General features: G+C 40.1%; 1 protein-coding gene across 1 annotated transcript in view; it reads left to right on the forward strand.

Moving 5' to 3' along the window:
• The window catches only part of IL10RB (interleukin 10 receptor, beta), a 13,862-nt gene extending 3,579 nt beyond the window's left edge, over window positions 1-10,283 (forward strand). The window contains exons 3-7 of the mRNA XM_009328016.1: window positions 658-827; window positions 3,021-3,187; window positions 5,350-5,500; window positions 7,043-7,200; window positions 9,532-10,283. Coding sequence (XP_009326291.1) covers window positions 658-827; window positions 3,021-3,187; window positions 5,350-5,500; window positions 7,043-7,200; window positions 9,532-9,744 — 859 coding nt within the window. The 3' untranslated portion in view covers window positions 9,745-10,283. The remainder of the gene's footprint in view (window positions 1-657; window positions 828-3,020; window positions 3,188-5,349; window positions 5,501-7,042; window positions 7,201-9,531) is intronic.
• The last annotated feature ends 6,968 nt before the right edge of the window (window positions 10,284-17,251 follow it).

Below are 17,251 nucleotides of genomic sequence, written 5' to 3' on the forward strand. Positions count from 1 at the left end.
TCGCGTGCCTGCTGAAGGTCGAATTCTTTGGCCAAGACAGGGTAGGATGTAAAGCGGAGGTGATGGCCCCCACAGGCGGGTGCCTGCTGAGGAGAAATCCCCAAACTGAGGGTACGGGCCGTCTTAGTCAAAAGAAGATTTTTCTGGGTTCTGGTAGCAATTACCTGTTGATCGCTACGTTCCTAGGTGGGCTTTTGGTGCAAAACAGAAAGAGTATCATTTATTATACGGTTCCCAGTCAGTTCTGAGGCTCTATTTTCTCTGGCTTTTCCTTATATGCATATCGTAAAGACAGTTCTGCACAAAGTCTGACTTAGCAAAGTCGTGCATAGCGATATTGTCTTAATATTTGCAGACTTGTCTGATAACTACCATCTGTTGGATGGAGTTTTGTAACCACTGTCAGGAAAAGGGCACCTATTTACTGAATCGTAATTTTAATCTCTAACTTTACCACAGATTTATAGATGCATATAAAATACTTAATGTGTATGTACACACTGGTAATAATGTTTCTTATACACTGGATTTTTTCTTGTTCATGGGTCATAATTGATTGTTTTAACAGAGATGTGCCTCTTCCAGTTAATTGAGAGGAAAGACATTTAGTCAGTTATAATTTACCCATCATATACGTTTTGTTTCTCTTCCATACAGCATCAATTTCCCTGGAGAGACATATGAAAACGTGAGCACAAACTTGAGACTCACAGAGTGTGATGTCTCTTCTCTGTCCGTGTATGGAGACTACAATTTACAGGTCAGAGCCGAGTCAGAAAATAACCATTCAGACTGGGCGACCGTCAGATTTAAGCCAATGGATGACAGTAAGCCTTTTTCTAATCTTCCACAAAAAATATTGTCTGCTATTAATGCACCTTTACAGTTTGGCTCCATAAGAAAAGCTGCAGCATGCAGATCACTTAAATTTAATTACATTGAACTATAAAATCTTAGTTGTAACACTTCCGTTATTTGAAGGCAGAAGTTGCTGTCAGGAAGCATAGTAGGTTCATTATTATAGTAGATGTTAGTACTGGTACTTGAAATACCTTTTGAGGAGGTTTTAAAAAAATTTATTTTTTTCCCTTAAAATGAGGCTTCGTTTATATTTCTCAGCCAGGGAGAGCTTTTCTTCAAGGATTCAGACTTCCTGTGTATCTAAATAAGTTCAATTACTTTCTGCTTCATTGCTATGTCAGGCAAAAAAGCTTTCTTTTTATTTTTTTAATTAAAAAAAATTTCACAGCGAAGGATGAATTTTTACTCAGAAATCTTCATTTGCCATTCTCTTAGTGAAGCTTTACAGTCTTTTGTGAGCGATGCCTTGCATTGGAGTGCACAACAGAGATGTTAATCATGTTGCTGTCACCTGAGCTTGGGAACGAGGGAGTGGTTTTTACCAATAGGCGTCCTTTATTTGTACATTCTTACGCCACTCATAAGCAAAAATGAAATTATTTTAGATTACAAAGTTCATGTTACCCAAGCCTTTTTTCTCCTCGCAGCTGTTAATACAAAACCATGCAGGAAGCTTCTGTTACACCTCATCTTTGAGAAAAACTTTTAAAAATCCTTTTCTTTCTTGTTCTGCCTTCATTTGCTTGAATTTCATCATTCTGTTCCTTGGATTTCAGAGTGTAATTTTTCAGTTTACAGCCTTGTTTTCCAAAAGGCTTTTATTGGTTATCTCTCTCCAAAAGCATAATTTTGACATAATTTGATCTGCCTAGAACAGAAGCACTGAAACGTAGCACAGAAGAAAAAAAATACGATGTTGCAAGTATAAATTACAGCCAAAAGAAAGTGTAATACAAAAAGTATGGAGATGGATTTTCAGAGCCGAGCGCAAACGTGTAAATCATTAACAGAGTTGTAGTTTGACGTATGTTTGAAAGAGCGTGTGGCCTTCAGAGCAGGCTTGGCTTTGGAAAGGCAGCTTATTCCTGAACTGGGGAAAGCTGGATACAAAACTACTGGAAAGAAAGACCTGGGAGTAGTGGCCAACGGACCGAATCTCTGAGGAGGACATGAGGATTTTTAATGTTGTCATAGCTGGTCTGAGCAGGGCATCATGATAAAAATACCTGATATTCCTTTCTGTGTTATTATTTCTGCTAGTGCTTTTGTAAGAAATTCCACACTGTATTGCAGGAATAGCCTGAGAAAACCAGAGTAACCGAGACCCTCCTCACGTTATTTTTTGCAAGTTCAGCAGCATATTCATGAGCATTACATGAATGCATGGTCCAGCAAGTAGATCTTTTTTTTTTTTAAATTAAAGAAGCACATATTTCTAGAGGAATGCAAAATTGTCTGTATATTGAGCTCTTCCTTTCTTAGACACTTGATAGCGTGGCTGTAGCCAGGCAGAACTTTAGTAGAGGCAGCCAGGGCAGAGCTGTTTGTTGGAATTACAGGAGACTTTAGTGGAGAGCTCATTGCAGACACAACGTAGTTGGTAACTAAGCTACTCAGGAATTAATTTAGGTAGTGGCATAAAAACATAATAAGGACCAGCCATTTTCAAAATACGAGAATATACTATTCAGCCTAAGGAGCTCAATCTTCAAGACATGCAGAAATAATTCAAATGTTTCAGTTTTTCAAAGTGATCACAATGAAGGAAACATTAAATCACTTCACTAGAAGGTCTCCTCGGAAAAGACAGATGTTACAACAGCTTGGCCCAGAAAGAGAAGTGAGTGATAACCTATAGAAAGGGTCCTTCCTCTCCCAGGAGTCACCACAGCTGGCAAAAGAGAACTGAGTTAATTTAGCTATGGGAAATGTAGTCTGCAAAAATATCTGTTATTTAACTGCAAAAATTAATCCCTTTCAAGATCAGTTCTATAAGGAAAGGATTTATTTATGCCTGACCCATGAAAGGAAATTACTTTCTTCTAATAGACAAAATTATTTGAAGCGTGAATTGTCACAGGTCGTGTAAAAATGTCAAATTGAAAACAATGTGAAACTGAATTCCTTTCTTTCTTCTCTTCCACCATTCTAATATATAGCAGTTGTTGGGCCACCTGATGTAAAAGTGAAGTCTGAGTCTGGGTCCCTGCACGTGGATTTCATAGGCCCTTTTGCTGAACACGAACATGACAAGTGGCCTCTAAAGCAATATTATGGCTCGTGGAATTACAGAATACTGTACTGGAAGAAAGGCAGCAATACAGAGGTAACTTCTGCTTCCTGCATCTTGTGACTCCGTGACTTTGACATATGCTTTTCTTGGTAAAATACCGTACTGATGAAGTTCCGAAAGCTAACAGTACTGAAGTAAAAATGTATCTCTACTAATTACAGTGTAATGAAGTCTAGTCACTACAACTGGTATTCAGAGCAAATGGCAGGTAGCTGTGTAGTTCAACAGTAGCATGGATATAATTTGCTCTTTCCATAATTAGAAATAACTGCTATGTTATGAGAATTTATTCCCTCAGTTTAGTGATGATTTATTTGTGATGCAGTCTGCCCCACCAAATCTCTTTATTTCACACATACAAACAAGGGTAAACTCAGAAGCTGTAATGTCAGCAGTATCTGTGATCATGGCGATAAGCTGACTTAGATGCAAATCTCATGTCGTCCAAGTATTTGTGCTCTTTGTGGGACTCTGGACTTTGAATACCACCATGGCTGGGGCCTTATATTAACTGTGGTCACCTTCACTTCTTCAATTTCTATCAGTTGTAGTTCGCTTTCTTCCTCTTGTGGACAGCCTCTTCCACAGACAGGTCTGTTATTGAGCTCAAAAGACTTCTCCATACAAAATGCATGGAGAAAGGTCATAAATAATATATTAATTATAGGGTCATGAGTTCTATTACAGGAAAAAAGGAAGCCCTTTACCAGAAGGTATCAGTCATAGTATAATTAGTGCTTTGTACATCAGTACAATTTTCACATAATAGGACTCCACTACATATAATTCTGATTTGTATTTGTTACCCTGCAAAATTCTTTGGCATTCAATTCCAGAAAATGAAGGATCATCATTTCCCAAAAAACAGACTGGTTTTCAATTCCCAAACTGCAAGAAATGAAGGTATTTGTATCAGAAATAGTGTGGCCAGCAGGAGTAGGGAAGTGATCGTGCCCCTGCACTCGGCACTGGTGAGGCCGCACCTCGGATACTGTGTTCAGTTTTGGGTCCCTCACTACAGGAAAGACATTGAGGTGCTGGAGCGTGTCCAGAGAAGGGCAACGAGGCTGGTGAAGGGTCTGGAGAACAAGTCTTATGAGGAGCGGCTGAGGGAACTGGGGTTGTTTAGCCTGGAGAGAAGGAGGCTCAGGGGAGACCTTATCGTGCTCTACAACTACCTGAAAGGAGGCTGTAGCGAGGTGGGTGTCAGTCTCTTCTCCCATGTAACAAGTGATAGGAGGAGAGGAAACAGCCTCAAGTTGCACCAAGAAAGGTTTAGATTGGATATGAGGAAAAATTTCTTCACCGGAAGGGTTGTCAAGCACTGGAACAGGCTGCCCAGGGAAGTGGTTGAGTCACCCTCCCTGGAGGTATTTAAAAGACATGTAGATGTGGTGCTTAGGGACATGGTTTAGTGGTGGACTCAGAGTGTTAGGTTTATGGCTGAACTCAATGATCTTAAAGGTCTTTTCCAACCTAAACGATTCTATGATTCTATAAATTTCCGTAGGGATCAAAGAAGCAAAAGGCATAGACTGTGTAACTTCATAGGTTGTTTTTCAAGTGGATGCTTGCTTAAAATGTTGAAACCTAGCTAGAGTCTTCTCACCCCTGAGAAAGAATCTGTTACTATGTAATGGGGCATGTTGTAGGGATTCCTATACTCTGCAGGGACCATATAGTTACAGGGACATAACCAATCATGCCTCTAAACAGCAAGTTGCATCTGCTGTCAGTCACCTAATAGCTTCCACAAGCCTTTTTCTTTCTCTGTCATTTTCTTTCTTTTGTCTAGATCATCCATCCTACTTGCTCCATCTCAAATTAAATTATGTTTGTCTGTGACAGCACTCTTCGTTGATCTCATTTGGTTAGGCAATTGTTTCTCTCTGCAAGCAGATCTCATTTATCACATCTCTGTAGGCCTCTTTAGCCTAAAACTTCATTAATGCTGCTAGAAGCAGCCAGAAATTCAGTGGTGTGAGTGGTCTCGCGCTCTAACCACAGGTGAAATCAATGTAGACTTATCAGTTATGTGACATAGGCAGGGCATTTCATTCTGCCTTTAAAAGCCTCATTCACATTGCGGCTATAACTGCTAGGATTTGTGCTACTAAATGTGATTTTAATTACTTAGCTAGTCCATTCAGTGGACTCATGCTTTTCAAATTTTTTGTATTCTTCTCTGTTATTAGGTAGCTCACATAGATACTAAACATAACTCTGAAATATTATCTCAGTTGGAGCCGTGGACAATATATTGTATTCAAGTGCAAGCCGTTATCCCCGAGTGGAACAAAACAGGGGAACTGAGCGGAGAGCTTTGTGAGCAGACAACCCACAACGGTAATACCTGGTGCATCGCAATGGGACACGCGCTGTAGGGAACTAGGAGATGTGCAAAGCCATTCCAAATGAAAATCGGCGTAGCGTGTAAACCTTCCAAAAATGGATGTGTTTGTTACTTTAGCATTGTTTAGTCGTTAATATGTGTGCACCTTTGGAGCGGAGGAGTTGGAAACGAAGTGAAAACTACAAGCAATATAGCACCGATGGCATGACGCTTTACTTTGCCTCAGAGGCCTGAAAATGAGAGTTAAATGGACCATAGGCTCTTCACTGATCACGCTGTGTGCCTGAATTTCTTTTACTATTAGCTGTATTCATCATCCTATGAAAGCCTTTGTTCCCTATATCTGTAACTGAGAAAGGAATTGGACCCTGTGTTGCAGTCTGCTTCATCTGGCGATATTGCCAGTGTCTATCATGAGGCTAGGCCACGATGCTCTTTCTCTGTGACACACAGCAGTTATTAATCAATAATATAAACAATTATTTTGTCTCGATGCTTTCCTTTTCATTTTGAAGGCAGTTAAGTACCAAAAGCGCTTTCCTTTCCAGCCATGCCACCTTAGCTGCTGTCTGTGGAGTCCAGCAATAACCACCACGTGGTCTGACCCTGTCGTCTTAGCAGGGAGCTTTATGTCCCTAGTTAAAAGAAAGGATAGAGCCCTAGATACTGTCTTTTTCACAGGTATAATGTGTATTTCAAGTAACTTACACCCTTGGATAACTTGTGGAAAATCAGAGACCCAAGTTGATGAGGAAGCCATCTAGGGGGAGGCTGGGGAAGCTACTGGGCTGACCTGTTTCTCACACGTTTTTCCACATAAAATGTTTCCTCATATATTTTTCCCACATGTATATTATCTGCGTGCACTGCAGTTGAATTGCAGGTGGGTTTTGGTGGTGGTTTTGCTTGTTAGTTTGTGGTAAAACAGTGCTTAGCAAGCGTAGGTTGGTTTAAAACATTTATACAGTGATGTATGGATACATTTTCATTCCCATTGCCTGGTGTGAAATCCCCGTGCATGAGACAATTTTTTTAAAGGCTCAATAGTTTAGAATTTTACAGACTTTTATCCCCTGCTGTCTTGTCTTTGCTGCCATTTTTACACATTCCTTTAAGAGAAAAGTGGATGCCTATACTCTGGTAGTGTTATGTGTCAACTCCTACGCTCCTGAAACACCAAAGAGCGTACAATAGCTTTTTACATGATATCACCTTGTGGGTGGTTCTCTGGGTCTTTTTTCCTTTAATCATTTGCCTCGTAGTGCATGTAGAATCACCAGTACGTGTAACTGTAAATGTCTAAATATGATGGCTTGTAAGCTTACTTTATTGAGAACTTCCTCAGCCTATTCAGACTAAAGATTTAAGAGCTAAGAGGTATTTTGCATCTGGAAACAAAGACTTATGTTTGCAGTTACAATTTTGTAATAGTTTGTGGGGTTTTTTTAAATTCCATAGAGAAAGTGATAATTTGAAAAGAATATATTCAGAAATTAATAATCACAGTTTAATTTTTTTTTTCTTGTCCCTTGCAGGTGTAACTCCTGTGTGGATAATTGTGACCGTTCTTATAGGATCAATGTTGGTCGTTGTAATATCTGTTCCTGTTTGTTTCTTCTCCTTTTTGTATCTATATCGACTCACCAGACATGTTTTCTGCCCTTCATATGTTTTCCCACAACACTTGAAAGAGGTTTGTTTTCTACCTAACACAATTAAAATCAGACTTTTCAGCAGAACCATCTGCCTTTCAAAGGCCCTCTGTGCCAAAACCTTTAGAGCTTCTTTTATTTTGCCTTCTTTCATTTGCACCTGATTGTTAGCCATGTGTAAAGTGCAGACTATTCTGGACTTTCAGACTTTAGACCTTAAACTTTTAGTTTTAGACTGTAAGAAGCAATGCTGGTTATCTGTTGTTATGTAGTTGTTGTGTATGGTAAAACTTGCTCTTCTGCCAAACACAAAAAGCCGTTCAAATAGGCATAAATTATGAAGTCGTGAACTTTGGAAAAAGCTGACAAAGGGAGGTACTTTTCAGTATGAGAAAGGTAGTGGAAGTTAGTTTATTTAATATTCAATTTCTGGCATTATAAGGTCATAAATTTTGCATGAATGTTACCTCAGTTTTTTCATCACGTTCTGTGGCACTGCATAGACATAAATAAGAAGCAGTGAATTTAGACTTCCTTTTGAAGTATACCGTTGTATAATAAACTCTAAAATACTGTCATTCTGAATTGTTCTGCACAGAATGGTCCAAAATATTTAAAAGCTGAACAACTTAAAGACTTGGCATAGACTTTTAATCCTAAAGCAACTGCCTAATTTGTAATATGAAGCTCCATATGGCTTAGAAACGGGATGTTTTCTTTTGTCTTGAAGTGAGAGAATAACAGGTGTTAACCTTCAGTTCCTCTTTTTAGATAGTGAACAACTGAGCTATCTGTCTCTACTATCTCATCCTAGACTTAAAATTGCACACTTGTTCTCCTGAAACAAAGTTCTTTCGCAAATATAATAATGAGTTTCAATGTAAGTAAATAATATGGTGAAATCTGAAAATTCAAGATGAAATGAGAGCAATGTATGTTAGCCATTCCTGTTGGGGAATACCACTGACCCTGTTACCCACATATCAACTTAAAAAGGCTGTATCAGAATCTCCTCCAAGAAACAAGGCTATACAGAATGTTACGTACGCTAAAGTTAGCAGCCTGTACTCTTCTGAGTTTCTTGCAGTTTCTCTGGGTCTTTCGTTTGGACTCATTTAGAGTTCAGTAGACTAAGGCTTTGCAGCTGACTTAGCAATCACCTTGTGCTTTAAGTTGAGCACATGCTCAGCACACAGTAGTTTGCTGAACCCGGAGCTCAGCTGTTGGGAAGGTGGCATTGCTCTGATCAATAGAGGATACGGTCAAATTTCAATTTGCTCACAGGTTTCTCACAAGAAAGGCAGAATTTTCATTTTGTGCTAGTGGGTTGTAGTGGTTAATCACAGTAATCAAAGGTCAGTCGTGCTTACCTAAAATGACATTTCTCAAAGGCAGTAGTTTCACTACATGAACATTTGAGGTTGCAGGTTACTGACAGAACATTTCAAATCACGGTTTGCTAGGAAAAGGTCTAATAGTAATAATATTAGTATTTATTTTTGTAATTACAGTGAACAGGACTCCTGATAGAGCAACTTGTTTCTTATGTAAAATGCACTAAAGTAATAGACAGGGGTCAGGTCACAAGAACAAAATGTACTCCTCCAGCCACTACCAATAAAATGAACTGCCACTTCAGCTGCCAAAATGAGTGGTTGACATGTTATTACTGTGTTGAGTAGGTGTGCTGTTCTTCTGTTGACATTCAAAATACAGTCATGACATCCTGCGAAGTCCATGTTGATTCTTGAGGCCGGTTCCATCTTATCAGCAGAACAGGGAGTGGGAGGAAGTTGTGCTATTTCGGTACTAAAGTTAAGTCCTCTTTCTCACTGAACTGCATAGCCCCGCAAATCTCCCTCCCGCTCCTTTGCTTGACTAAATGGTTATGGTTTATGTTGACATTTAAAGCATGACTATTTGATGTCTGAGCAGGCAGCTCTCTGAGATGGCAGGAACAATTCACATCTTTTGGAGCTATTTGACAAATCTCTCTGTGAACTCCTGCACCTACAGTCAAGTCACCATTTTTAGGTTTTCATAGAATCATTAAGGTTGGAAAAGACCTCTAAGATCATTGAGTCCAATCAAACAAAACCTAGGTATTTTATTTTTTTTAAGAAAGTTTATATTGCAAAGAAGTCACTAACCCCTGGGGTGTCTTCTTGCAAATAAAGGCACTTCCGACTTGCTTCCAAGCCTTGCACAGGATGTTAAAGCGAGCAGAGAGGTTATTACACTGTCGCCACTCTGGGACTTCTAAGGATTGAGAAAGCCAATTGATGCGTGGAAAACAATATAAAACATATTTCTAAGCAAACAGGATGGTATGTCTGGTGCAGCCTAATTCTCGTTTCCTCTTTCCTTCACAGTTTTTGAGCAAGCCTCCCAGTGGTTTGCAGTTTTTTTCTCCACTCCCGCAAGAAGAGCATCTTTTTTATGACAAGCTAACTGTCATTTCAGAAGAATCCAAAAATCAAAGCGATGAGACAGGGGATGAGGCCAGCAAGACAACAGAGTACCTTCAGGACTCTGAACAAGAGCATTCTGATTCAAGAATAGTACCAGCTTCAGAAAAGGCCTAAATGCACTCCTCATACTTTACTTGGACCAGAAGAAAAGCAAATGGGCTGTTGAGTTTATCTTCTTCTTGCTGCATTCTTAAGACAGTAAAAAACCATATACGAAAATGTGTACACAGACTTTTGACAGAATCATATTATTTTTTTTAAAGTACAAGAAACTTGACTATAAATGAGGAATTAAATGATATGTAATTTTTGCCACTGTTTGTAGTGGCTCACTGTTAAGTTGTAGCAATACCTAGGACTGTATCATGACATTAATTTAAAAAGCAAATGTCATATATATATATATATATATAAAAACAGTTAATTTAACTTTGATGAGCTATTTATTGCAAAAGCTAATCAAAATGGCATATTGTGTAAAGTTTATAAAAGAAAATCATATATTATAAAGAAAGACCTGATCTGACTTTTTTTTAATGAGAAATTGTGTGTATTTCTTAAGGATATCCCTAGTGGCATAATCTTTCTATTGAATATTTTTTTACCTGATGCAAAACTGTAAAGTTATTATGATGGTACGAACTTGGTATGAATAAACCAAACACAAATATTCAGTGTGTTTTGCATTGCAAGGTGTTACTCATACTTCATCACTAAGGATAACGGGAACGTACCACTGCACTGCCAGATAGCCCTCTATGTCCAGGTATTGCTCAGTCCCCTGAGCCTCTGCCCTGCAGTTTCTATGGCTAATTAAATTTTGCCTACCTAATCCAGAGGCCACTGAAGTCTGTGGAAAACTTCGCAGCTGAAGTGGGAGTTAAAAGGTAGGTTCATTTTATTTATCTACTGATACGTATTCTTAATTGAAAAAAAGTAAATCCAGGTTGATGTGACTCCCATGCTGCATAACACAATCTCACCTGCATAGCCCTGTTCATGCATATGAAGGTTACGTCCACACCAACATCGGGGCGTAAAGTGTGACCTTTGCACAGGTCAGACACTCGCAGGTTTTGTGAGTGATGTGAATTTTTTTGTGTGTATTATTACATCAAAACAAGAGTGAAAAAATTAAATTCTGTCAGCAAAAGTAACTTGCCATGAGTGAAGTTGTGTGTAAAACATAACTTGATGTGGGAACTGCAAAATTTTTGGCTATGGTTTTAAGGTTTGTTAATTAATGTGTAAATATTCACTTCTTGGGAACTGTTGCAGGAAGAAAACATAAGGAGAACAGGCACTGATTCTTTGTACCACACAGCTATATGTAATCTGCACATGCTTTTTCTGCACTTTTTAATTTTCATCATATTTTGGTTTAATGTGGAATATGGAAAAAAATGGGGAAGCATTTTCATTTTGGTTTTTTTAAGGCATTTTGTTTCACCGGTGCTTTTCTTCACCTCTCGCCAAAGCTGCTCTGTGAGTGCAGATCCTAATGAAGGCTGATGTCCTGTGTCTGATACACCCTTTCCACTGTAAAAATTCAGCTCCCTGTGTGTTCCCTATCCCTCCTTCCACAGTAGCAGCTTCTTCTGTATATGCTTTTTTTTTTTCCCCCCGGCTTTCAGAAAGGCAAAAAACTCATAGCATAGCTCATGTGACCAATGCATGTGCTGGTTGGCTGGCCAGCTGCTGTCAGAAGAGAAGAGGGTTGAGATTTCCCTGCCTTTTCCTCGCTCTTTTAGTAGAGCTGCTTTCATCTATTCGGCAGCTGATTTTCATGGAAGAGTGGGAAGTCTATCAAATGTGGCTGAAATCGATCAGCTGGTTCAAAGGTTATGGTGAGGGCACAGATAAGGCAGTCCATGTGCTGTGCCACGTCATTACAGGTTCATTGCTTAGCCAAATCGGGGGAGAGGAAAAAAAATAATCTTGGCTGTTCAGAGATATAGTCTTTTTCGATTAAAGCAGGAAGAATGTGTGCAAGAACATCATCTCTGAAATTTTGAGAGGTTGGCTTCTCCCATTTAGAAAGAGGAAGTGTTGCCCCTCATGTATTTGCCAATACCAATTGTTGTACTATCACATGAGAGGAGAGGGAAAGACTCTGTTCTCAGAATTCTGCTTCCTCTTTCAACACCTCCAGACACGTGGGAAAAGGAAGGATTTGTGCTGACTGCTTTGTTTGTTTAACTTTTCTTTGATATGGAATGCGGTGTCTTTAAAGAAACAGCTGGTTTAAGTTCATGTGAGCCCATCTTTAACCTACTGTCTTATCATTGTCAAAAAGCCTTTATATAGTGAATTCCAAAATGAAAAATATATTAAGATTCCAGCTGCACCACGACTAGCATGAAATAGGAATGAATTCCCCAACTCTGCATCTCAACAGGTCTCCAAAATTTCCAGAAAGTCCGGAGACCTGTACGATCCTAGCAAAGGTTCAACCCCCAATCATACCATGCTCCAGTTGCCTGAGGACATCAAGCTGACAGAGCTGTTAGACTACACCATTGCTAGTGTTATTCTAATGCACATAACTTGGTAAATAAAATTAGGAGATTATATGCCACACAGAGCAGAAATGAAGGCTCCAGTGCAGAATATATTTAATAAAGATCATCCTGAAAGGGCAGAGAGACATTCTGTGAAATCCTGATTCGATTATCTGGTGCCAGAAGTCTTATTTCATGTAGAGCTAACCTTGTAGTCAGGGCATCCTCTAACACTGATGTCTGCTTGCTTGTCTGCTCTCCCTTCAGTCATATAAGCATCCAGCATGTGCGTTTGTGTAGCAAAGCATCGTTTGTATTCCGGTTTATAAAGGAATTCAAAAGTAATGTTAAATAATGATTTGACCTCGTGGAGAACTGCGATTAATGCGTCATTGCTGACTTCTCACCTCAGGTTAAATCGCTTTGCTGCATTGTCCTTACAATTCCCTCAGTTCTTAAATGAGGATTATGGTATGCGGATACTGCAGTGATGGGAAAGACAGAAGCCCCCTAAGTAAGCGGACGGACATCGTGAGCATAATGACAGAGCAAGCAGGAGAGGGGTAAGGCCTGTAGCTAACACGTACAGCACCCGAAAAATCTCAGCAAGGCTGTTCAACACACCATGAGGAGGGCAGGGGAAGCTGTACGTTCAGTGACCGTTAGAAGACAGATTTAGCTTGCTGAACCAGGCAAGGCATTTCTTGGATGACTCTCATTTTCTTTGCTAAATATCACTCTTCTGACCTCAGAAGAGGGTTTATGACTAAAAAGACAGTTATAAGCTGTACTTCAGAGCTCCTACATGTGCTGCTCATTGAGACCTGACTTGTGGTAAACGTGGAGCGTGTTCACCTCCAGGCATGATCCACAGCAGTTGAAGGAACCTGCCACAGACAAACAAGGTTCTTCCTCCACACATAGAAGGAACTTTATGTAAAATTTCAGGCACATGATACGAAGCGCAAATACAGAGCAGTGCAACAAGAATAAGAAGAATTCACAGCACTATGAAAAGGGAAAGCCCGTCTCATTTTTCACTTCTGACTTCTCACCTCTAATGTATTTTGTTCACCTCATTTCATATTAACCTGACCCAAACCCAGCTGAGCCATTAATGTCTACAGCTTTTACTCACACATTGCTAAACAGCTATTCCTGGGGATTTCAGGTTTTTCCAGTGTTTTGTTGTTTAATGGGCTAAGACCCAGTATGTTGTTTAATGGGCTAAGACCTGGTTACAGTCAGATAAAAGGACTAAATGACAAGGGGTGATGTATTCAGAAACCCTAATTCTAGCCCCATAAGGCCAAACCCTCGGGCTCTCCCAAGACAGTAGCTCCTTCAGAAGGCAACTACCTGGCATCCTTCTCTGGAAGAGCATCTCTTTCCTTGATGGCTACAAAAAAACCCTAGGCTACTTTTTCCTCTTAGGCAAGGTTAGTCGACACAAATACCTCTCGGACATCTTGTACTCCTTCTTTCTGCTCTGCAGGGAAGTCAGGAATCTAGTTGTGACTGGCACTGAGGCCAGGCATGGCTAACGTCAGATGTCGCAGTGCCACTTGAGAGGAATTAAAGCTGATTTTTATTTTTAAAGGTCAGCCTTTTCTAAGAGCTCCTAAAAGCAGTCCAGATTTTTTTCTTCAGACTGACCTGCAGTTTGGTTTGCTTCAGAGGTCTTCTTGTTCCAAACTGAGTCCTCACAGGATAGCATTTGTAGATGAGAGCCCTTTTCTTCAGCCACAAAAGCCACAGCTTCACTGGGGTGTGTAAAATGAGCCAACAGGCCTGGGGACAAGGTGTAGCCTCTGGCTGTACCCAAATGGGCTGCATGGTCCCACAGGTACCCCAGGCAGTACACGGCACCTAGTGCCTCTTCAGAGAAGCAATAATTTAGAGAAGAGTTGATCTTGAGCTGAGCTTGTGGAGAGTATGATGAAAATTAATCAATAGAATAGGTGAACTTCTAACTGTGTTATGATTCAAACTTCAAAGTATGGAAGTATGCTGCTAACTTTGGCACAGCGTGCCAGGGGTTTTGGCAAAGTGATGAGTAAAACAGACTACTTTGAAGACCTGGGAGTTATTGGAAAAATATTTTAGACATGAAATGCAAAGCAGAGCGGGATGATTAAGGAATGGAGAAGTGGGGAAAACTGAGGCAGAGCTTGTGGTGAACAAAACAGATTGTAGAAGAGGGCAATAAGGTAAGACAGTAAGAGAAGGAACAGGAGTTTAGCAGGTTCTGGTCAAGGGAGTGGAGTGAGCATTTTGGGGAGAAAGGGAACACCGGAGCCCATGGCCTACCAAGGGACTAGGGATGTGATCGCCCACCAGCTCCACATTTTTCTTTTATCTCTCCATATTGGTAACTTCAGTGTCTTCCCTCCCCAGCAGATCCTGGAGGCATCAGGGAAGGCTGGCTGGCTGCAGAGCGCAAATCCGCATCTGCTGGCTGCCTGGCCAGAAAGAGTCCCGCTGAACAGCGTAGCCAGAAAGGCTTTCAGGAACTTCAACTCTACATCAATGACAAGCTATTGAAAAAAGCTTTTAAACAGATTCTTAACCAGAAATACAGCAAAAGAATTTGTGACATTATTACCCATTTTTTTCTGAGGCGGGTTGGGAAATAACGATTATTACTTGGCAAAATGTAATTTTCTAGTAATCATTGGTTATTGAATAAGTGGTACGGAGTGTCTGTGCAAATCAAGACTCCTTTCCCTGATATCGCACTGTCGTGAAAAAGAAAGGTGAAAATAGCTGTTTTACAGAAAGAACTGTGAATAATCAACAGGCTTAGCTGACTGCATGCAATATACTGGAAGTTGCTCATTTGCACTTCCTAATATGGAGTCCTTTCTTATTTCTTCCTTACAAATTGGATTTCCTTAAGTTAATTTTGCACGCTTTCAAGAAATTACTGTAAAAGACTGAAGGCATGGAATGATAATGATATCAAAAAGACAAATGAGAAACCACTGATGAAGTCTTACAGAGGAAATCCTGGCTCCAGCAGCACTGATGTGCATTTACTAACGCTAGGATTTCACCCTGGAGAAAGCACCAGACCAAAGAATCTGTTTAGTAACTTTCAGCTCTTCCGTTTTCCCATCAACTCCGACATCATGTCACTCAAATATTGTCTCTCATTTCTACTCCCTTCTCTCAGCTCCTGTTGTTTACATTACACTTTTTAAAACTAGATTGCAGGGACTTTTTTATCCCATCTCTGTGAGTAACGTAGTTACAAAGACAATGTAAATCACAACATTGGAGCTTTGCACATGGGTTAGATTTTCAGACATACTGACATGATGGTATAACCAGGCTCTGAAACTCACCCTACAACTTGCTGATCATTATGCAATATTATCTATGAAGATGAAAGTTGTAGATGTATTATAGTTAGGCATTTTGAAGATACTAGATAGGTCTCCACAGGCTGTAAAAAGACAGGTTGACAGCAGGCTTTCCACATTCTTTCAGCCCGGTTGATGCAAATTATGACACCTCTGTCCTTCAAAACCTAATGCGCTGTTCTGACCAGATGCCTGTGTTTTATTTACCTGAGTTTTCTCATGTGCTGAAAATATTCAGCTGTTTCATGGCTAAAAACATTTCTGATACACAGAATTATATCTGTCCCAAACCCAACTTTGTCCTTGTAGATCTTAGGGTGGAGGGTCAAAAGAAAAGGGCAAGAGCTGAACCTAAGGGTCTTTCGAGAACTTCATGAGTGTGAGAATAAAATACTAATGCAGAAGTATCCTTTGAAATACACTTAATAATAAAGTCCTGTGGTGTAGCGCTACCACCTTTATCGTTCCAGCTCTGAGCCTGACCTTGCTCATTGTATCCTGCTCCTTTCCAAAAAATGATAAACTCGTGCCTGCGGTGCAGTATATCCAGAATACAGCAAAGGTGAGACCAGAAGGGTGCACAGAGCAGGCAAATGGTGTGTCATCTCAGCACCAGTATGGGAGCAGTTGTGAGAAACAAATGACTTCAGCTCTTGTCTGAGGCCTTCCGACTCTTACGGAGCAAGAGCCACTCTCACAACTCCAGAAGCCTCGCATCAAAGCAAGACCTTACTCACATTTTTCCTAAGGAGAAAGGGCAGTTTGCTACAGCAACTAATAAAAAGATTAAGACTGGTGTCAGGCATTGTCCTCCTTACCTTGGAGGACTCACTTGCTCCTCTGCTGGTGGCTGAAGCCTGTAACAGGACACCTGGACCATATGGAGGAATTCTTTACCCCTTAAGAAGCTGCAGAAGAAAAGGAGGTGGGGATTGCAAGGTAGAGAAGCACCACCTGGAAGGCTTAAGTTAGCCGATGAGTTCTCATCTCAAATGATAACTGTGTCCTGGACAATACCAGCAAAAGTCAGGGAGAAATTCCCACTATGGGAATGCAAAGATGCAGAAACCGGTATCAGAAACCAGGGATGTAACACTCCATCATTGGATCTTTGCCACAATAAAAGCCACAGAGCATTTGGTCAGATTGAAGTGGAAATTAGAATGAGAAGGGATATTGAAATATTTTGGAAAACTTGAACTGCTATTATGTAGCTTTCCCCGATGTGAAACACCCCAGTCCCAATGAGATTGAAGTCTCAAAAGGAAATTGCTTGTAACACATGAAGGAAGAACTTGCATCACATAGATACATACCTGTTTACACTGACAAAAGAATTAACTTGTTAACTATAGTCTTGCTATAGTTCATGCCATGCTATTTGGAAGGGGGACACACACGTGTACTTTTATGAACTGTGGTTTCATGTGAGTACAGCAGTCCAACCACACTTTGTCCAAGAAATGTAGAAATAGAGCCCAAATGTCCAAACACAGTGCTGGGAAAGAAGCAGGTGGGGGGTTTTAATATGTACTTCACTTGTAATGTTTTTAGCTTCCAAAACTACGTAGAAAAACTATCACTCAGGTGCAGAATATCAATGAATTAACAAAAAATTGGTCTGATTCCTTTCAGTGAACATCAATGAACTTTGTGCACAAGGCAGAAGTGGTAGGTTGTAGTTCGACTTTTTAAGATTTTTCATAGTATCTTACAAGATACTGTCACAGCCAAGTTAAGGAAGACTGGTCTAGG

This window comes from Pygoscelis adeliae, unplaced genomic scaffold, assembly GCF_000699105.1.
Source record: "Pygoscelis adeliae isolate BGI_AS28 unplaced genomic scaffold, ASM69910v1 Scaffold154, whole genome shotgun sequence".
Taxonomy (NCBI): Eukaryota; Metazoa; Chordata; class Aves; order Sphenisciformes; family Spheniscidae; genus Pygoscelis; species Pygoscelis adeliae.